Source organism: Salvelinus fontinalis, unplaced genomic scaffold, assembly GCF_029448725.1.
Source record: "Salvelinus fontinalis isolate EN_2023a unplaced genomic scaffold, ASM2944872v1 scaffold_0697, whole genome shotgun sequence".
Classification (NCBI taxonomy): domain Eukaryota; kingdom Metazoa; phylum Chordata; class Actinopteri; order Salmoniformes; family Salmonidae; genus Salvelinus; species Salvelinus fontinalis.
The window spans coordinates 76596-100201 of record NW_026600906.1 but is presented as its reverse complement, the minus strand read 5'-3'; the positions used below and the strand labels follow the sequence as shown (position 1 = coordinate 100201).

The window sequence follows — 23606 nt, the reverse complement described above, 5'->3', positions numbered from 1 at the left end:
GGGTACCTACAGTGTCCTGCTATGTCAGGGGTACCTACAGTGTCCTGCTATGTCAGGGGTACCTACAGTGTCCTGCTATGTCAGGGGTACCTACAGTGTCCTGCTATGTCAGGGGTACCTACAGTGTCCTGCTATGTCAGGGGTACCTACAGTGTCCTGCTATGACAGGGGTACCTACAGTGTCCTGCTATGACAGGGGTACCTACAGTGTCCTGCTATGACAGGGGTACCTACAGTGTCCTGCTATGTCAGGGGTACCTACAGTGTCCTGCTATGTCAGGGGTACCTACAGTGTCCTGCTATGTCAGGGGTACCTACAGTGTCCTGCTATGTCAGGGGTACCTACAGTGTCCTGCTATGACAGGGGTACCTACAGTGTCCTGCTATGACAGGGGTACCTACAGTGTCCTGCTATGTCACTGGAACCTACAGTGTCCTGCTATGACAGGGGTACCTACAGTGTCCTGCTATGTCAGGGGTACCTACAGTGTCCTGCTATGTCAGGGGTACCTACAGTGTCCTGCTATGACAGGGGTACCTACAGTGTCCTGCTATGTCAGGGGTACCTGCAGTGTCCTGCTATGTCAGGGGTACCTACAGTGTCCTGCTATGTCAGGGGTACCTACAGTGTCCTGCTATGACAGGGGTACCTACAGTGTCCTGCTATGACAGGGGTACCTACAGTGTCCTGCTATGTCACGGGAACCTACAGTGTCCTGCTATGACAGGGGTACCTACAGTGTCCTGCTATGTCAGGGGTACCTACAGTGTCCTGCTATGTCAGGGGTACCTAGAGTGTCCTGCTATGTCAGGGGTACCTACAGTGTCCTGCTATGTCAGGGGTACCTACAGTGTCCTGCTATGTCAGGGGTACCTACAGTGTCCTGCTATGTCAGGGGTACCTACAGTGTCCTGCTATGACAGGGGTACCTACAGTGTCCTGCTATGACAGGGGTACCTACAGTGTCCTGCTATGACAGGGGTACCTACAGTGTCCTGCTATGTCAGGGGTACCTGCAGTGTCCTGCTATGTCAGGGGTACCTACAGTGTCCTGCTATGTCAGGGGTACCTACAGTGTCCTGCTATGTCAGGGGTACCTACAGTGTCCTGCTATGACAGGGGTACCTACAGTGTCCTGCTATGACAGGGGTACCTACAGTGTCCTGCTATGTCACGGGAACCTACAGTGTCCTGCTATGACAGGGGTACCTACAGTGTCCTGCTATGTCAGGGGTACCTACAGTGTCCTGCTATGTCAGGGGTACCTACAGTGTCCTGCTATGTCAGGGGTACCTACAGTGTCCTGCTATGTCAGGGGTACCTACAGTGTCCTGCTATGTCAGGGGTACCTACAGTGTCCTGCTATGTCAGGGGTACCTACAGTGTCCTGCTATGACAGGGGTACCTACAGTGTCCTGCTATGACAGGGGTACCTACAGTGTCCTGCTATGTCAGGGGTACCTGCAGTGTCCTGCTATGTCAGGGGTACCTACAGTGTCCTGCTATGTCAGGGGTACCTACAGTGTCCTGCTATGTCAGGGGTACCTACAGTGTCCTGCTATGACAGGGGTACCTACAGTGTCCTGCTATGACAGGGGTACCTACAGTGTCCTGCTATGTCACGGGAACCTACAGTGTCCTGCTATGACAGGGGTACCTACAGTGTCCTGCTATGTCAGGGGTACCTACAGTGTCCTGCTATGTCAGGGGTACCTAGAGTGTCCTGCTATGTCAGGGGTACCTACAGTGTCCTGCTATGTCAGGGGTACCTACAGTGTCCTGCTATGTCAGGGGTACCTACAGTGTCCTGCTATGTCAGGGGTACCTACAGTGTCCTGCTATGACAGGGGTACCTACAGTGTCCTGCTATGACAGGGGTACCTACAGTGTCCTGCTATGACAGGGGTACCTACAGTGTCCTGCTATGTCAGGGGTACCTGCAGTGTCCTGCTATGTCAGGGGTACCTACAGTGTCCTGCTATGTCAGGGGTACCTACAGTGTCCTGCTATGTCAGGGGTACCTACAGTGTCCTGCTATGACAGGGGTACCTACAGTGTCCTGCTATGACAGGGGTACCTACAGTGTCCTGCTATGTCACGGGAACCTACAGTGTCCTGCTATGACAGGGGTACCTACAGTGTCCTGCTATGTCAGGGGTACCTACAGTGTCCTGCTATGTCAGGGGTACCTACAGTGTCCTGCTATGTCAGGGGTACCTACAGTGTCCTGCTATGTCAGGGGTACCTACAGTGTCCTGCTATGTCAGGGGTACCTACAGTGTCCTGCTATGTCAGGGGTACCTACAGTGTCCTGCTATGACAGGGGTACCTACAGTGTCCTGCTATGTCAGGGGTACCTACAGTGTCCTGCTATGTCAGGGGTACCTACAGTGTCCTGCTATGTCAGGGGTACCTACAGTGTCCTGCTATGACAGGGGTACCTACAGTGTCCTGCTATGGCAGGGGTACCTACAGTGTCCTGCTATGACAGGGGTACCTACAGTGTCCTGCTATGACAGGGGTACCTGGCCTCTGAGGTAGGGGAGGGCCCATCTCTACAGGAGTACCTACAGTGTCCTGCTATGACAGGGGTACCTACAGTGTCCTGCTATGACAGGGGTACCTACAGTGTCCTGCTATGTCAGGGGTACCTACAGTGTCCTGCTATGACAGGGGTACCTACAGTGTCCTGCTATGTCAGGGGTATCAACAGTGTCCTGCTATGTCAGGGGTATCAACAGTGTCCTGCTATGTCAGGGGTACCTACAGTGTCCTGCTATGTCAGGGGTACCTACAGTGTCCTGCTATGACAGGGGTACCTACAGTGTCCTGCTATGTCAGGGGTACCTACAGTGTCCTGCTATGTCAGGTGTCCTGCTACCTACAGTGTCCTGTTGGCCTCTGAGGTAGGGGAGGGCCCGTCTCTACAGGGGTACCTACAGTGTCCTGTTGGCCTCTGAGGTAGGGGAGGGCCCGTCTCTACAGGGGTACCTACAGTGTCCTGTTGGCCTCTGAGGTAGGGGAGGGCCCGTCTCTACAGGGGTACCTACAGTGTCCTGTTGGCCTCTGAGGTAGGGGAGGGCCCGTCTCTACAGGGGTACCTACAGTGTCCTGTTGGCCTCTGAGGTAGGGGAGGGCCTGTCTCTACAGGGGTACCTACAGTGTCCTGTTGGCCTCTGAGGTAGGGGAGGGCCCGTCTCTACAGGGGTACCTACAGTGTCCTGTTGGCCTCTGAGGTAGGGGAGGGCCCGTCTCTACAGGGGTACCTACAGTGTCCTGTTGGCCTCTGAGGTAGGGGAGGGCCCGTCTCTACAGGGGTACCTACAGTGTCCTGTTGGCCTCTGAGGTAGGGGAGGGCCTGTCTCTACAGGGGTACCTACAGTGTCCTGCTGGCCTCTGAGGTAGGGGAGGGCCCGTCTCTACAGGGGTACCTACAGTGTCCTGTTGGCCTCTGAGGTAGGGGAGGGCCCGTCTCTACAGGGGTACCTACAGTGTCCTGTTGGCCTCTGAGGTAGGGGAGGGCCCGTCTCTACAGGGGTCCTCTGATATCTTGATGGCTTCCATCATGGCTGCTAGGAGACCATTCCCCCCCTCTCCGCGCAGGGCGGGGCCAAAGCACTCGGGCCGACGAATCAGCAGCCTCACCACCACGTTAGCGTTCTCCTCCACACTCTCACCTGATAGGACGACAGGTAAATGATGACATCATTCATAACTACAATACCTCTCACCTGAGACCACAGGTAAAGATGGACTACAATACCTCTCACCTGAGACCACAGGTAAAGATGGACTACAATACCTCTCACCTGAGACCACAGGTAAAGATGGACTACAATACCTCTCACCTGAGACCACAGGTAAAGATGGACTACAATACCTCTCACCTGAGACCACAGGTAAAGATGGACTACAATACCTCTCACCTGAGACCACGGGTAAAGATGGACTACAATACCTCTCACCTGAGACCACGGGTAAAGATGGACTACAATACCTCTCACCTGAGACCACAGGTAAAGATGGACTACAATACCTCTCACCTGAGACCACAGGTAAAGATGGACTACAATACCTCTCACCTGAGACCACAGGTAAAGATGGACTACAATACCTCTCACCTGAGACCATGGAACCTCGACCGTGGAAGTATTTAACAGATTGATAGTACATTTCCTTAAACCAACCAATAACCAAGATCATCTACCGACCACAGTCAAATGTTACAATGAAATGAAGGATTATATGAAAATAACCAAGATCATCTACCGACCACAGTCAAATGTTACAATGAAATGAAGGAATTTATGAAAATAACCAAGATCATCTACCGACCACAGTCAAATGTTACAATGAAATGAAGGAATTTATGAAAATAACCAAGATCATCTACCGACCACAGTCAAATGTTACAATGAAATGAAGGAATTTATGAAAATAACCAAGATCATCTACCGACCACAGCCAAATGTTATAATGTAATGAAGGATTATATGAAAATAACCAAGATCATCTACCAACCACAGTCAAATGTTATAATGAAATGAAGGATTATATGAAAATAACCAAGATCATCTACCGACCACAGTCAAATGTCCATAGGTATGAAATGCAGATGTACCGTTGCAGAACACTGCGAAGCGGAGGAAGTCGAGGTATCTCTCTCCTTCGACAGGGTTCCAGCCGATGTCCGGGTATCCTTTAGACACTAGCATGGAGCAACTCTGGAGACCACAGCCAGCCAAGTACTGCACCACCTAGGGAAGAGGAGGCAGAGGGAGAGGGTTAGTACTGCACCACCTAGGGAAGAGGAGGCAGAGGGAGAGGGTTAGTACTGCACCACCTAGGGAAGAGGAAGCAGAGGGAGAGGGTTAGTACTGCACCACCTAGGGAAGAGGAGGCAGAGGGAGAGGGTTAGTACTGCACCACCTAGGGAAGAGGAAGCAGAGGGAGAGGGTTAGTACTGCACCACCTAGGGAAGAGGAAGCAGAGGGAGAGGGTTAGTACTGCACCACCTAGGGAAGAGGAAGCAGAGGGAGAGGGTTAGTACTGCACCACCTAGGGAAGAGGAGGCAGAGGGAGAGGGTTAGTACTGCACCACCTAGGGAAGAGGAGGCAGAGGGAGAGGGTTAGTACTGCACCACCTAGGGAAGAGGAGGCAGAGGGAGAGTGTTAGTACTGCACCACCTAGGGAAGAGGAGGCAGAGGGAGAGGGTTAGTACTGCACCACCTAGGGAAGAGGAGGCAGAGGGAGAGGGTTAGTACTGCACCACCTAGGGAAGAGGAGGCAGAGGGAGAGGGTTAGTACTGCACCACCTAGGGAAGAGGAAGCAGAGGGAGAGGGTTAGTACTGCACCACCTAGGGAAGAGGAGGCAGAGGGAGAGGGTTAGTACTGCACCACCTAGGGAAGAGGAAGCAGAGGGAGAGGGTTAGTACTGCACCACCTAGGGAAGAGGAGGCAGAGGGAGAGGGTTAGTACTGCACCACCTAGGGAAGAGGAGGCAGAGGGAGAGGGTTAGTACTGCACCACCTAGGGAAGAGGAGGCAGAGGGAGAGGGTTAGTACTGCACCACCTAGGGAAGAGGAAGCAGAGGGAGAGGGTTAGTACTGCACCACCTAGGGAAGAGGAGGCAGAGAGAGAGGGTTAGTACTGCACCACCTAGGGAAGAGGAGGCAGAGGGAGAAGGTTAGTACTGCACCACCTAGGGAAGAGGAGGCAGAGAGAGAGGGTTAGTACTGCACCACCTAGGGAAGAGGAGGCAGAGGGTTAGTACTGCACCACCTAGGGAAGAGGAGGCAGAGGGAGAGGGTTAGTACTGCACCACCTAGGGAAGAGGAGGCAGAGAGAGAGGGTTAGTACTGCACCACCTAGGGAAGAGGAGGCAGAGGGAGAGGGTTCCTATTGAACCTGGAGGAGCCCCACGGTGGAGGACATCAGAGAGGACCAAACTAGGATTCCTATTGAACCTAGAAGAGCCCCACGGTGGAGGACATCAGAGAGGACTAAACTAGGATTCCTATTGAACCTGGAGGAGCCCCACGGTGGAGGACATCAGAGAGGACTAAACTAGGATTCCTATTGAACCTAGAAGAGCCCCACGGTGGAGGACATCAGAGAGGACCAAACTAGGATTCCTATTGAACCTAGAAGAGCCCCACGGTGGAGGACATCAGAGAGGACTAAACTAGGATTCCTATTGAACCTGGAGGAGCCCCACGGTGGAGGACATCAGAGAGGACTAAACTAGGATTCCTATTGAACCTGGAGGAGCCCCACGGTGGAGGACATCAGAGAGGACTAAACTAGGATTCCTATTGAACCTAGAAGAGCCCCACGGTGGAGGACATCAGAGAGGACTAAACTAGGATTCCTATTGAACCTAGAAGAGCCCCACGGTGGAGGACATCAGAGAGGACTAAACTAGGATTCCTATTGAACCTGGATGAGCCCCACGGTGGAGGACATCAGAGAGGAATAAACTAGGATTCCTATTGAACCTGGAGGAGCCCCACGGTGGAGAACATCAGAGAGAACTAAACTAGGATTCCTATTGAACCTGGAGGAGCCCCACCGTGGAGAACATCAGAGAGGAAAAATAGACAGAGATCTGTACCTCTACACTGTATCTCCTCTATACTGTACCTCTATACTGTACCTCTACACTGTATCTCCTCTATACTGTATCTCTATACTGTATCTCCTCTATACTGTACCTCTATACTGTACCTCTATACTGTACCTCTACACTGTATCTCCTCTATACTGTATCTCTATACTGTATCTCCTCTATACTGTATCTCTATACTGTACCTCCTCTATACTGTATCTCTATACTGTACCTCTATACTGTATCTCTATACTGTATCTCTATACTGTACCTCCTCTTTACTGTATCTCTATAATGTATCTCTATACTGTACCTCCTCTATACTGTATCTCTATACTGTACCTCTATACTGTATCTCTATACTGTATCTCTATAATGTATCTCTATACTGTATCTCTATACTGTATCTCTATACTGTACCTCTATACTGTATCTCTATACTGTATCTCTATACTGTATCTCCTCTATACTGTACCTCTATACTGTATCTCCTCTATACTGTATCTCCTCTATACTGTATCTCTATACTGTATCTCCTCTATACTGTATCTCCTCTATACTGTACCTCTATACTGTATCTCCTCTATACTGTACCTCTATACTGTATCTCCTCTATACTGTATCTCCTCTATACTGTATCTCTATACTGTACCTCCTCTATACTGTTCCTCTATACTGTATCTCCTCTATACTGTATCTCCTCTATACTGTATCTCCTCTATACTGTACCTCTATACTGTATCTCCTCTATACTTTATCTCCTCTATACTGTATCTCTATACTGTATCTCCTCTATACTGTATCTCCTCTATACTGTACCTCTATACTGTACCTCCTCTATACTGTACCTCTATACTGTTCCTCTATACTGTACCTCTATACTGTATCTCTATACTGTATCTCTATACTGTACCTCTATACTGTTCCTCTATACTGTACCTCTATACTGTATCTCTATACTGTATCTCTATACTGTATCTCTATACTGTATCTCTATACTGTACCTCTATACTGTACCTCCTCTACACTGTATCTCCTCTATACTGTACCTCCTCTATACTGTATCTCTATACTGTACCTCCTCTATACTGTATCTCTATACTGTACCTCTATACTGTATCTCTATACTGTATCTCTATACTGTACCTCTATACTGTATCTCTATACTGTACCTCCTCTATACTGTATCTCTATAATGTACCTCTATACTGTATCTCTATACTGTATCTCTATACTGTACCTCTATACTGTATCTCTATACTGTACCTCTATACTGTATCTCTATACTGTATCTCTATACTGTATCTCTATACTGTATCTCCTCTATACTGTACCTCTATACTGTACCTCTATACTGTACCTCTATACTGTATCTCCTTTATACTGTATCTCCTCTATACTGTATCTCCTCTATACTGTACCTCTATACTGTACCTCTATACTGTATCTCCATTATACTGTACCTCTATACTGTATCTCCTCTATACTGTACCTCTATACTGTATCTCCTCTATACTGTATCTCTATACTGTACCTCCTCTATACTGTATCTCTATACTGGGTACAGGGTGGTCATACTGTATCTCTATACGTTGGGTACAGGGTGGTCATACTGTATCTCTATTCGTTGGGTACAGGGTGGTCATACTGTATCTCTATACGTTGGGTACAGGGTGGTCATACTGTATCTCTATACGTTGGGTACAGGGTGGTCATACTGTATCTCTATACGTTGGGTACAGGGTGGTCATACTGTATCTCTATACGTTGGGTACAGGGTGGTCATACTGTATCTCTATACTGGGTACAGGGTGGTCATACTGTATCTCTATACTGGGTACAGGGTGGTCATACTGTATCTAAATACTGGGTCCAGGGTGGTCATACTGTATCTAAATACTGGGTACAGGGTGGTCATACTGTATCTCTATACGTTGGGTACAGGGTGGTCATACTGTATCTCTATACTGGGTACAGGGTGGTCATACTGTATCTCTATACGTTGGGTACAGGGTGGTCATACTGTATCTCTATACTGGGTACAGGGTGGTCATACTGTATCTCTATACTGGGTACAGGGTGGTCATACTGTATCTCTATACTGGGTACAGGGTGGTCATACTGTATCTCTATACTGGGTACAGGGTGGTCATACTGTACCTCTATACGTTGGGTACAGGGTGGTCATACTGTATCTATATACTGGGTACAGGGTGGTCATACTGTATCTCTATACTGGGTACAGGGTGGTCATACTGTATCTCTATACTGGGTACAGGGTGGTCATACTGTATCTCTATACTGTATCTCTATACTGTATCTCTATACTGGGTACAGGGTGGTCATACTGTACCTCTATACGTTGGGTACAGGGTGGTCATACTGTATCTATATACTGGGTACAGGGTGGTCATACTATATCTCTATACTGGGTACAGGGTGGTCATACTGTATCTCTATACTGTATCTCTATACTGGGTACAGGGTGGTCATACTGTATCTCTATACTGGGTACAGGGTGGGCTGAACAAGTTAGTTTGCTGTTAGAGTTGGGCCTTGTCTTACTTTCTCCAGGTCTGGTTCCCTCAGGGCCAGAGCCAGCTCGTTGTTGTCCATCACAGAGGCAGCGGCCACGTCTAGTGGAGTAGAGCCTCGCATGGAGGGAGACGCTGGGGACAGAGAGAGGGTGGGTAACACACACAGAGAGAGGGAGGGCAACACACACAGAGAGAGGGAGGGCAACACACACAGAGAGAGGGAGGGCAACACACACAGAGAGAGGGAGGGCAACACACACAGAGAGAGGGAGGGCAACACACACAGAGAGAGAGAGGGAGGGAAACACACACAGAGAGAGGGAGGGAGGGAAACACACACAGAGAGAGGGAGGGCAACACACACAGAGAGAGGGAGGGAGGTCAACACACACAGAGAGAGGGAGGGAGGGAAACACACACAGAGAGAGGGAGGGAGGGAGGGCAACACACACAGAGAGAGGGAGGGAGGGAGGGCAACACACACAGAGAGAGGGAGGGAGGGAGGGCAACACACAGAGAGAGGGAGGGAGGGAGGGCAACACACAGAGAGAGAGGGAGGGAGGGAGGGAGGGCAACACACACAGAGAGAGGGAGGGCAACACACACAGAGAGAGAGAGAGAGGGAGGGCAACACACACAGAGAGAGGGAGGGAGGGAGGGCAACACACACAGAGAGAGGGAGGGAGGGAGGGCAACACACACAGAGAGAGGGAGGGAGGGAGGGCAACACACACAGAGAGAGGGAGGGCAACACACACAGAGAGAGGGAGGGCAACACACACAGAGAGAGGGAGGGAGGGAGGGCAACACACACAGAGAGAGGGAGGGCAACACACACAGAGAGAGGGAGGGAGGGAGGGCAACACACACAGAGAGAGGGAGGGAGGGAGGGCAACACACACAGAGAGAGGGAGGGAGGGAGGGCAACACACACAGAGAGAGGGAGAGAGGGAGGGCAACACACACAGAGAGAGGGAGGGCAACACACACAGAGAGAGGGAGGGAGGGAGGGCAACACACACAGAGAGAGGGAGGGAGGGAGGGCAACACACACAGAGAGAGGGAGGGAGGGAGGGCAACACACACAGAGAGAGGGAGGGAGGGAGGGCAACACACACAGAGAGAGGGAGGGAGGGAGGGCAACACACAGAGAGAGAGGGAGGGAGGGAGGGAGGGTAACACACACAGAGAGAGGGAGGGAGGGCAACACACACAGAGAGAGGGAGGGAGGGAGGGCAACACACACAGAGAGAGGGAGGGAGGGAGGGCAACACACACAGAGAGAGGGAGGGAGGGAGGGCAACACACACAGAGAGAGGGAGGGAGGGAGGGCAACACACACAGAGAGAGGGAGGGAGGGAGGGCAACACACAGAGAGAGGGAGGGAGGGAGGGCAACACACAGAGAGAGAGGGAGGGAGGGAGGGAGGGTAACACACACAGAGAGAGGGAGGGAGGGCAACACACACAGAGAGAGGGAGAGAGGGAGGGCAACACACACAGAGAGAGGGAGGGAGGGAGGGCAACACACACAGAGAGAGGGAGAGAGGGAGGGCAACACACACAGAGAGAGGGAGGGAGGGCAACACACACAGAGAGAGGGGGGGCAACACACACAGAGAGAGGGAGGGAGGGAGGGCAACACACACAGAGGGAGGGAGGGCAACACACACAGAGAGAGGGAGGGAGGGAGGGCAACACACACAGAGAGAGGGAGGGAGGGCAACACACACAGAGAGAGGGGGGGCAACACACAGAGAGAGAGAGAGGGAGGGAGGGCAACACACACAGAGAGAGGGAGGGAGGGAGGGCAACACACACAGAGAGAGGGAGGGAGGGAGGGCAACACACACAGAGAGAGGGAGGGAGGGAGGGCAACACACAGAGAGAGAGGGAGGGAGGGAGGGAGGGTAACACACACAGAGAGAGGGAGGGAGGGCAACACACACAGAGAGAGGGAGAGAGGGAGGGCAACACACACAGAGAGAGGGAGGGAGGGAGGGCAACACACACAGAGAGAGGGAGAGAGGGAGGGCAACACACAGAGAGAGGGAGGGAGGGAGGGCAACACACAGAGAGAGGGAGGGAGGGAGGGCAACACACAGAGAGAGGGAGGGCAACACACACAGAGAGAGGGAGGGAGGGCAACACACACAGAGAGAGGGGGGGCAACACACAGAGAGAGAGGGAGGGAGGGTAACACACACAGAGAGAGGGAGGGAGGGTAACACACACAGAGAGAGAGAGGGAGGGAGGGCAACACACACAGAGAGAGGGAGGGAGGGCAACACACACAGAGAGAGGGAGGGCAACACACACAGAGAGAGGGAGGGAGGGAGGGCAACACACACAGAGAGAGGGAGGGAGGGAGGGCAACACACACAGAGAGAGGGAGGGAGGGCAACACACACAGAGAGAGGGGAGGGGCAACACACACAGAGAGAGGGAGGGAGGGAGGGCAACACACACAGAGAGAGGGAGGGAGGGAGGGCAACACACACAGAGAGAGGGAGGGAGGGCAACACACACAGAGAGAGGGAGGGCAACACACACAGAGAGAGGGAGGGAGGGAGGGCAACACACACAGAGAGAGGGAGGGAGGGAGGGCAACACACACAGAGAGAGGGAGGGCAACACACACAGAGAGAGGGAGGGCAACACACAGAGAGAGAGGGAGGGAGGGCAACACACACACAGAGAGAGAGGGAGGGAGGGCAACACACACAGAGAGAGGGAGGGCAACACAAACAGAGAGAGGGAGGGAGGGCAACACACAGAGAGAGAGAGAGGGAGGGCAACACACAGAGAGAGAGAGAGGGCAACACACACAGAGAGAGAGAGAGGGAGGGAGGGCAACACACACAGAGAGAGGGAGGGAGGGAGGGAGGGCAACACACACAGAGAGAGGGAGGGAGGGAGGGAGGGCAACACACACACAGAGAGAGGGAGGGCAACACAAACAGAGAGAGGGAGGGAGGGAGGGCAACACACACAGAGAGAGGGAGGGCAACACACACAGAGAGAGGGAGGGAGGGAGGGCAACACACACAGAGAGAGGGAGGGAGGGCAACACAAACAGAGAGAGGGAGGGAGGGAGGGCAACACACACAGAGAGAGGGAGGGAGGGAGGGTAACACACACAGAGAGAGGGAGGGAGGGCAACACAAACAGAGAGAGGGAGGGAGGGAGGGCAACACACACAGAGAGAGGGAGGGAGGGCAACACACACAGAGAGAGAGGGAGGGAGGGCAACACACACAGAGAGAGGGAGGGCAACACACAGAGAGAGGGAGGGAGGGCAACACACACAAAGAGAGAGGGAGGGTAACACACACAGAGGGAGGGAGGGTACCACACACAGAGAGAGAGAGGGAGGGAAACACACACAGAGAGAGGGAGGGAGGTCAACACACACAGAGAGAGGGAGGGCAACACACAGAGAGAGGGAGGGAGGGTAACACACACACAGAGAGAGGGAGGGAGGTCAACACACACAGAGAGAGGGAGGGCAACACACAGAGAGAGAGGGAGAGGGCAACACACACAGAGAGAGAGGGAGGGTAACACACACAGAGAGAGGGAGGGCAACACACAGAGAGAGAGGGAGAGGGCAACACACACAGAGAGAGAGGGAGGGTAACACACACAGAGAGAGGGAGGGAGGGCAACACACACAGAGAGAGAGGGAGGGCAACACACAGAGAGAGAGGGAGGGAGGGCAACACACACAGAGAGAGGGAGGGCAACACACACAGAGAGGGAGGGAAACACACACACAGAGAGAGGGAGGGCAACACACACAGAGAGAGGGAGGGCAACACACACAGAGGGAGGGAGGGTACCACACACAGAGAGAGGGAGGGCAACACACAGAGAGAGAGGGAGAGGGCAACACACACAGAGAGAGAGGGAGGGTAACACACAGAGAGAGGGAGGGAGGGCAACACACAGAGAGAGGGAGGGTAACACACACAGAGAGAGGGAGGGAGGGTAACACACAGAGAGAGGGAGGGTAACACACACAGAGAGAGGGAGGGAGGGAGGGAAACACACAGAGAGAGAGGGAGGGCAACACACAGAGAGAGGGAGGGTAACACACACAGAGAGAGGGAGGGAGAGAGGGCAACACACACAGAGAGAGGGAGGGCAACACACACAGAGAGAGGGAGGGCAACACACACAGAGAGAGAGAGGGAGGGCAACACACACAGAGAGAGAGAGGGAGGGCAACACACACAGAGAGAGGGAGGGCAACACACACAGAGAGAGAGGGAGGGCAACACACAGAGAGAGAGGGAGGGCAACACACACAGAGAGAGCGAGGGCAACACACACAGAGAGAGAGGGAGGGCAACACACAGAGAGAGAGGGAGGGCAACACACACAGAGAGAGCGAGGGCAACACACACAGAGAGAGAGGGAGGGCAACACACACACAGAGAGAGGGAGGGCAACACACACAGAGAGAGAGGGAGGGCAACACACAGAGAGAGAGAGGGAGGGCAACACACACACACACACAGAGAGAGGGAGGGAAACACACAGAGAGAGAGGGAGGGCAATACACACAGAGAGGGAGGGAGGGCAACACACACAGAGAGAGGGAGGGCAACACACACACACACACAGAGAGAGGGAGGGCAACACACAGAGAGAGAGGGAGGGCAACACACACAGAGAGAGGGAGGGCAACACACACAGAGAGAGGGAGGGCAACACACACAGAGAGAGAGGGAAACACACACAGAGAGAGGGAGGGCAACACACACAGAGAGAGAGGGAAACACACAGAGAGAGGGAGGGCAACACACAGAGAGGGGGAGGGCAACACACACAGAGAGAAGGAGGGTAACACACACAGAGAGAGGGAGGGCAACACACACAGAGAGAGAGGGAGGGCAACACACAGAGAGAGAGGGAGGGCAACACACACAGAGAGAGGGAGGGCAACACACACAGAGAGAGGGAGGGCAACACACAGAGAGGGGGAGGGCAACACACACAGAGAAGGAGGGTAACACACACAGAGAGAGGGAGGGCAACACACACAGAGAAGGAGGGAGGGCAACACACACAGAGAAGGAGGGCAACACACACAGAGAGAGGGAGGGCAACACACACAGAGAGAGGGAGGGCAACACACAGAGAGGGGGAGGGCAACACACACAGAGAGAGGGAGGGCAACACACAGAGAGAGAGAGGGAGGGCAACACACAGAGAGAGAGGGAGGGCAACACACAGAGAGAGGGAGGAAAACACACAGAGAGAGAGGGAGGGCAACACACAGAGAGAGAGAGGGAGGGCAACACACAGAGAGAGGGAGGGCAACACACACAGAGAGAGAGGGAAACACACACAGAGAGAGGGAGGGCAACACACACAGAGAAGGAGGGAGGGCAACACACACAGAGAGAGGGAGGGCAACACACACAGAGAGAGGGAGGGCAACACACACAGAGAGAGGGAGGGCAACACACACAGAGAGAGGGAGGGAAACACACACAGAGAGAGAGGGAGGGCAACACACAGAGAGAGAGGGAGGGCAACACACACAGAGAGAGGGAGGGAAACACACACACACAGAGAGAGGGAGGGCAACACACACAGAGAGAGAGAGGGAGGGCAACACACACAGAGAGAGGGAGGGCAACACACACAGAGAGAGGGAGGGCAACACACAGAGAGAGAGGGAGGGTAACACACACACAGAGAGAGGGAGGGCAACACACACAGAGAGAGGGAGGGAGGGCAACACACACAGAGAGAGGGAGGGCAACACACACAGAGAGAGAGGGAGGGCAACACACAGAGAGATAGGGAGGGCAACACACACAGAGAGAGGGAGGGTAACACACACAGAGAGGGGGGGAGGGTAACACACACAGAGAGAGGGAGGGAAACACACACAGAGAGAGAGGGAGGGCAACACACACAGAGAGAGGGAGGGCAACACACAGAGAGAGAGGGAGGGAGGTCAACACACACAGAGAGAGGGAGGGAGGGCAACACACAGAGAGAGAGAGGGAGGGAAACACACACAGAGAGAGGGAGGGAGGTCAACACACACAGAGAGAGAGAGGGAGGGTAACACACACAGAGAGAGAGGGAGGGCAACACACACAGAGAGAGGGAGGGCAACACACACAGAGAGAGAGAGGGAGGGAAACACACACAGAGAGAGGGAGGGAGGTCAACACACACAGAGAGAGGGAGGGCAACACACAGAGAGAGGGAGGGAGGGCAACACACACACAGAGAGAGGGAGGGCAACACACACAGAGAGAGGGAGGGAGGTCAACACACACAGAGAGAGGGAGGGAGGGCAACACACACAGAGAGAGAGGGAGGGCAACACACACAGAGAGAGGGAGGGAGGTCAACACACACAGAGAGAGGGAGGGAGGGCAACACACAGAGAGAGAGAGGGAGGGAAACACACACAGAGAGAGAGAGGGAGGGCAACACACACACAGAGAGAGGGAGGGAAACACACGCAGAGAGAGAGGGAGGGAAACACACACAGAGAGAGGGAGGGCAACACACACAGAGAGAGGGAGGGCAACACACAGAGAGAGAGGGAGGGTAACACACACACAGAGAGAGGGAGGGCAACACACACAGAGAGGGAGGGAAACACACACAGAGAGAGGGAGGGCAACACACAGAGAGAGGGAGGGAGGGAAACACACAGAGAGAGGGAGGGCAACACACAGAGAGAGAGGGAGGGTAACACACACACAGAGAGAGGGAGGGCAACACACAGAGAGAGAGGGAGGGCAACACACAGAGAGAGGGAGGGCAACACACAGAGAGAGAGGGAGGGTAACACACAGAGAGAGAGGGAGGGTAACACACACACAGAGAGAGAGGGAGGGCAACACACACACAGAGAGAGGGAGGGCAACACACAGATAGGGAGGGAGGGAGGGAGGGCAACACACAGAGAGAGAGGGAGGGTAACACACACAGAGAGAGGGGGAGGGCAACACACACAGAGAGAGGGGGAGGGCAACACACACAGAGAGAGAGAGGGAGGGAGGGCAACACACAGAGAGAGAGGGAGGGAGGGAGGGAGGGCAACACACAGAGAGAGAGGGAGGGCAACACACACAGAGAGAGGGAGGGCAACACACACAGAGAGAGAGAGAGGGAGGGCAACACACACAGAGAGGGGGAGGGCAACACACACAGAGAGAGGGAGGGAAACACACACAGAGAGAGAGAGGCAGGGCAACACACAGAGAGAGAGGGAGGGCAACACACACAGAGAGAGGGAGGGAAACACACACAGAGAGAGGGAGGGAGGGCAACACACAGAGAGAGAGGGAGGGCAACACACAGAGAGAGGGAGGGCAACACACACAGAGAGAGGGAGGGCAACACACACAGAGAGAGGGAGGGCAACACACACAGAGAGAGGGAGGGCAACACACAGAGAGAGGGAGGGCAACACACACAGAGAGAGGGAGGGAGGGCAACACACACAGAGAGAGGGAGGGCAACACACAGAGAGAGAGGGAGGGCAACACACAGAGAGAGGGAGGGCAACACACACAGAGAGAGGGAGGGAGGGCAACACACACAGAGAGAGGGAGGGCAACACACAGAGAGAGAGGGAGGGCAACACACAGAGAGAGGGAGGGAGGGAGGGCAACACACACAGAGAGAGGGAGGGCAACACACACACAGAGAGAGGGAGGGCAACACACACAGAGAGAGGGAGGGCAACACAGAGAGAGAGAGGGAGGGTAACACACACACAGAGAGAGGGAGGGCAACACACACAGAGAGAGGGAGGGCAACACACACAGAGAGAGGGAGGGAAACACACACAGAGAGAGGGAGGGAAACACACACAGAGAGAGAGAGAGAGGGAGGGCAACACACACAGAGAGAGGGAGGGCAACACACACAGAGACACACACACACCATTATCTCCAGCTAAAGTGTGTGTTAAACCCCAGGGATACCAAAGCATCTCAGATCTCATCAGAATTAAATGGAAAGACAGCGGCTGCATCCAGAATATCAAGCTACTCCCTAGAAAGTGCACTACTTTCAGTCTCAATCCTTCAGGCGGTGGTCAGCAGTAGTGTACTAGGTAGTGAATAGGGAGCCATGTTGACCACACACTCACCAAGCCCGACGCTGCTGTTCTCCAGCAGGTAGCTGAGGTGGTCGAACATGGCCTTCTGGTTCTGTCTGCTGATGCGGCAGAAGTAACACAGGAAACGACAGCAGTTGGCCACCATCTTAGGAAAGGTGATTTCCTTTAACAGACAAGTCACAGACAAGTCACAGACAAGTCACAGACAAGGAACAGACAAGGAACAGACAAGTAACAGACAAGTCACAGACAAGTCACAGACAAGTCACAGACAAGGAACAGACAAGGAAAAGACAAGTAACAGACAAGTCACAGACAAGTCACAGACAAGGAACAGACAAGGAACAGACAAGTAACAGACAAGTAACAGACAAGTAACAGACACGTAACAGACACGTAACAGACAAGGAAAAGACAAGTAACAGACAAGTCACAGACAAGTAACAGACAAGGAACAGACAAGGAACAGACAAGTCACAGACAAGTCACAGACATGTAACAGACAAGTAACAGACACGTAACAGACAAGTCACAGACAAGGCACAGACAAGGAACAGACAAGTCACAGACAAGTCACAGACAAGTCACAGACAAGTCACAGACAAGTCACAGACAAGTCACAGACAAGGAACAGACAAGGAACAGACATGTAACAGACAAGTACCATACAGGTAACAGACAAGTAGCAGACAAGTCACAGACAAGTCACAGACAAGGAACAGACAAGGAACAGACAAGGAACAGACAAGTCAACTCTGTTTCTAATGTTACTACGGTGACCGGGACAGGAAGTGACGTTAGAAATGTTAGCAGAATTACAACCACGTGACATCAATGAATAATCAATCACTAAAGACATGACATTAATGAATAATCAATCACTACAGACATGACATCAATGAATAATCAATCACTAAAGACATGACATCAATGAATAATCAATCACTAAAGACATGACATCAATGCATAATCAATCACTAAAGACATGACATCAATGCATAATCAATCACTAAAGACATGACATCAATGAATGAATAATCAATCACTAAAGACATGACATTAATGAATAATCAATCACTAAAGACATGACATCAATGAATAATCAATCACTAAAGACATGACATTAATGAATAATCAATCACTAAAGACATGACATCAATGGATAATCAATCACTAAAGACATGACATCAATGAATGAATAATCAATCACTAAAGACATGACATTAATGAATAATCAATCACTAAAGACATGACATCAATGAATAATCAATCACTAAAGACATGACATCAATGAATAATCAATCACTAAAGACATGACATCAATGCATAATCAATCACTAAAGACATGACATCAATGCATAATCAATCACTAAAGACATGACATCAATGAATGAATAATCAATCACTAAAGACATGACATTAATGAATAATCAATCACTAAAGACATGACATCAATGAATAATCAATCACTAAAGACATGACATTAATGAATAATCAATCACTAAAGACATGACATCAATGGATAATCAATCACTAAAGACATGACATCAATGAATAATCAATCACTAAAGACATGACATCAATGAATAATCAATCACTAAAGACATGACATTAATGAATAATCAATCACTAAAGACATGACATCAATGAATAATCAATCACTAAAGACATGACATTAATGAATAATCAATCACTAAAGACATGACATCAATGGATAATCAATCACTAAAGACATGACATCAATGAATAATCAATCACTAAAGACATGACATCAATGAATAATCAATCACTAAAGACATGACATTAATGAATAATCAATCACTAAAGACATGACATCAATGAATAATCAATCACTAAAGACATGACATCAATGAATAATCAATCACTAAAGACATGACATCAATGAATAATCAATCACTAAAGACATGACATTAATGAATAATCAATCACTAAAGACATGACATCAATGGATAATCAATCACTAAAGACATGACATCAATGGATAATCAATCACTAAAGACATGACATCAATGCATAATCAATCACTAAAGACATGACATCAATGCATAATCAATCACTAAAGACATGACATCAATGAATAATCAATCACTAAAGACATGACATCAATGAATAATCAATCACTAAAGACATGACATCAATGAATAATCAATCACTAAAGACATGACATTAATGAATAATCAATCACTAAAGACATGACATCAATGAATAATCAATCACTAAAGACATGACATTAATGAATAATCAATCACTAAAGACATGACATCAATGGATAATCAATCACTAAAGACATGACATCAATGAATAATCAATCACTAAAGACATGACATCAATGCATAATCAATCACTAAAGACATGACATCAATGCATAATCAATCACTAAAGACATGACATCAATGAATAATCAATCACTAAAGACATGACATCAATGAATAATCAATCACTAAAGACATGACATCAATGAATAATCAATCACTAAAGACATGACATTAATGAATAATCAATCACTAAAGACATGACATCAATGAATAATCAATCACTAAAGACATGACATTAATGAATAATCAATCACTAAAGACATGACATCAATGGATAATCAATCACTAAAGACATGACATCAATGAATAATCAATCACTAAAGACATGACATCAATGAATAATCAATCACTAAAGACATGACATTAATGAATAATCAATCACTAAAGACATGACATCAATGAATAATCAATCACTAAAGACATGACATTAATGAATAATCAATCACTAAAGACATGACATCAATGAATAATCAATCACTAAAGACATGACATTAATGAATAATCAATCACTAAAGACATGACATCAATGGATAATCAATCACTAAAGACATGACATCAATGGATAATCAATCACTAAAGACATGACATCAATGCATAATCAATCACTAAAGACATGACATCAATGCATAATCAATCACTAAAGACATGACATCAATGAATAATCAATCACTAAAGACATGACATCAATGAATAATCAATCACTAAAGACATGACATCAATGAATAATCCATCACTAAAGACATGACATCAATGAATAATCAATCACTAAAGACATGACATTAATGAATAATCAATCACTAAAGACATGACATCAATGAATAATCAATCACTAAAGACATGACATTAATGAATAATCAATCACTAAAGACATGACATCAATGAATAATCAATCACTAAAGACATGACATTAATGAATAATCAATCACTAAAGACATGACATCAATGGATAATCAATCACTAAAGACATGACATTAATGAATAATCAATCACTACAGACATGACATCAATGAATAATCAATCACTAAAGACATGACATCAATGACTAATCAATCACTAAAGACATGACATTAATGAATAAACAATCACTAAAGACATGACATTAATGAATAATCAATCACTAAAGACATGACATTAATAAATAATCAATTACTAAAGACATGACATCAATGAATAATCAATCACTAAAGACATGACATCAATGAATAATCAATCACTAAAGACATGACATCAATGCATAATCAATCAACAAATAAATAATGAGAATATTGATGAAAAATGTATCACTAGCCACTTTAAACTATGCCACTTAATATAATGTTTACATACCCTACATTACTCATCTCATATGTATATGTATATACTGTACTCTATATCATCTACTGCATCTTGCCAACTTTATGTAATACATGTATCACTAGCCACTTTAAACTATGCCACTTTATGTTTACATACCCTACATTACTCATCTCATTTGTATATACTGTACTCTATACCATCTACTGCATCTTGCCTATCCCGTTCTGTACCATCACTCATTCATATATCTTTATGTACATATTCTTTATCCCTTTACACTTGTGTGTATAAGGTAGTAGTTGTGGAATTGTTAGGTTAGATTACTCGTTGGTTATTACTGCATGGTCGGAACTAGAAGCACAAGCATTTCGCTACACTCGCATTAACATCTGCTAACCATGTGACCAATAACATCTGATAACCATGTGACCAATAACATATGCTAACCGTGTGTACGTGACCAATAACATCTGATAACCATGTGACCAATAACATCTGCTAACCATGTGACCAATAACATCTGATAACCATGGGTATGTGACCAATAACATCTGATAACCATGTGACCATTAACATCTGATAACCATGTGACCAATAACATCTGCTAACCATGTGACCAATAACATCTGCTAACCATGTGTATGTGACCAATAACATCTGCTAACCATGTGTATGTGACCAATAACATCTGCTAACCATGTGTATGTGACCAATAACATCTGCTAACCATGTGTATGTGACCAATAACATCTGCTAACCATGTGACCAATAACATCTGCTAACCATGTGTATGTGACCAATAACATCTGCTAACCATGTGTATGTGACTAATAACATCTGCTAACCATGTGTATGTGACCAATAACATCTGCTAACCATGTGTATGTGACTAATAACATCTGCTAACCATGTGTATGTGACCATTAACATCTGCTAACCATGTGTATGTGACCAATAACATCTGCTAACCATGTGACCAATAACATCTGCTAACCACGTGTATGTGACTAATAACATCTGCTAACCATGTGTATGTGACCAATAACATCTGCTAACCATGTGTATGTGACCAATAACATCTGATAACCATGTGACCAATAACATCTGCTAACCATGTGACCAATAACATCTGATAACCATGTGTATGTGACCAATAACATCTGCTAACCATGTGTATGTGACCAATAACATCTGATAACCATGTGTATGTGACCAGTAACATCTGCTAACCATGTGACCAATAACATCTGCTAACCATGTGACCATTAACATCTGCTAACCATGTGTATGTGACCAGTAACATCTGCTAACCATGTGACCAATAACATCTGCTAACCATGTGACCATTAACATCTGCTAACCATGTGACCAATAACATCTGCTAACCATGTGACCAATAACATCTGATAACCATGTGACCAATAACATCTGCTAACCATGTGACCAATAACATCTGCTAACCATGTGACCAATAACATCTGCTAACCATGTGACCAATAACATCTGCTAACCATGTGTATGTGACCAATAACATCTGCTAACCATGTGACCAATAACATCTGCTAACCATGTGACCAATAACATCTGATAACCATGTGTATGTGACCAATAACATCTGCTAACCATGTGACCAATAACATCTGCTAACCATGTGTATGTGACCATTAACATCTGCTAACCATGTGACCAATAACATCTGCTAACCATGTGACCAATAACATCTGCTAACCATGTGTATGGGAACAATAACATCTGATAACCATGTGACCATTAACATCTGCTAACCATGTGTATGTGACCAATAACATCTGATAACCATGTGACCATTAACATCTGCTAACCATGTGTATGTGACCAATAACATCTGATAACCATGTGACCAATAACATCTGCTAACCATGTGTATGTGACCATTAACATCTGCTAACCATGTGACCAATAACATCTGCTAACCATGTGTATGTGACCAATAACATCTGCTAACCATGTGACCATTAACATCTGCTAACCATGTGACCAATAACATCTGCTAACCATGTGACCAATAACATCTGCTAACCATGTGACCAATAACATCTGCTAACCATGTGACCAATAACATCTGCTAACCATGTGACCAATAACATCTGCTAACCATGTGACCAATAACATCTGCTAACCATGTGACCAATAACATCTGCTAACCATGTGACCATTAACATCTGCTAACCATGTGACCAATAACATCTGCTAACCATGTGACCAATAACATCTGCTAACCATGTGACCAATAACATCTGCTAACCATGTGACCAATAACATCTGCTAACCATGTGACCAATAACATCTGCTAACCATGTGACCAATAACATCTGCTAACCATGTGACCATTAACATCTGCTAACCATGTGACCAATAACATCTGCTAACAATGTGACCAATAACATCTGCTAACCATGTGACCAATAACATCTGCTAACCATGTGACCAGTAACATCTGCTAACCATGTGACCAGTAACATCTGCTAACCATGTGACCAATAACATCTGATTTGATCAACGACATAACATCATTGAATAATCAATCACTAATGACCCAACGCAGCTCAGAGTCCTGATCTGGGATCAGTCTTTTACATGGTGAAGTGTTATATGGACTGGTTGAACCTGGACCCAACGCAGCTCAGAGTCCTGATCTGGGATCAGTCTTTTACGTGGTGAAGTGCTATATGGACTGGTTGA

The 23606-nt window shown here is 48.5% G+C and overlaps 1 protein-coding gene across 2 annotated transcripts in view; it reads right to left on the bottom strand.

The window, feature by feature from the left end:
• Positions 1–3399: 3399 nt before the first annotated feature.
• Positions 3400–23606, bottom strand: part of LOC129847083 (ryanodine receptor 2-like) — a 46119-nt gene continuing 25912 nt past the window's right edge. The window contains exons 6-9 of one of the 2 annotated variants that reach the window (XM_055914873.1): positions 17284–17416; positions 9176–9279; positions 4623–4758; positions 3400–3678 (exon numbers count right to left, since the gene is read on the bottom strand). In XM_055914873.1, the coding sequence (XP_055770848.1) occupies positions 3488–3678; positions 4623–4758; positions 9176–9279; positions 17284–17416 (564 nt within the window). In that variant the 3' untranslated portion in view covers positions 3400–3487. The remainder of the gene's footprint in view (positions 3679–4622; positions 4759–9175; positions 9280–17283; positions 17417–23606) is intronic. The other variant, XM_055914872.1, reaches the window with a different exon arrangement.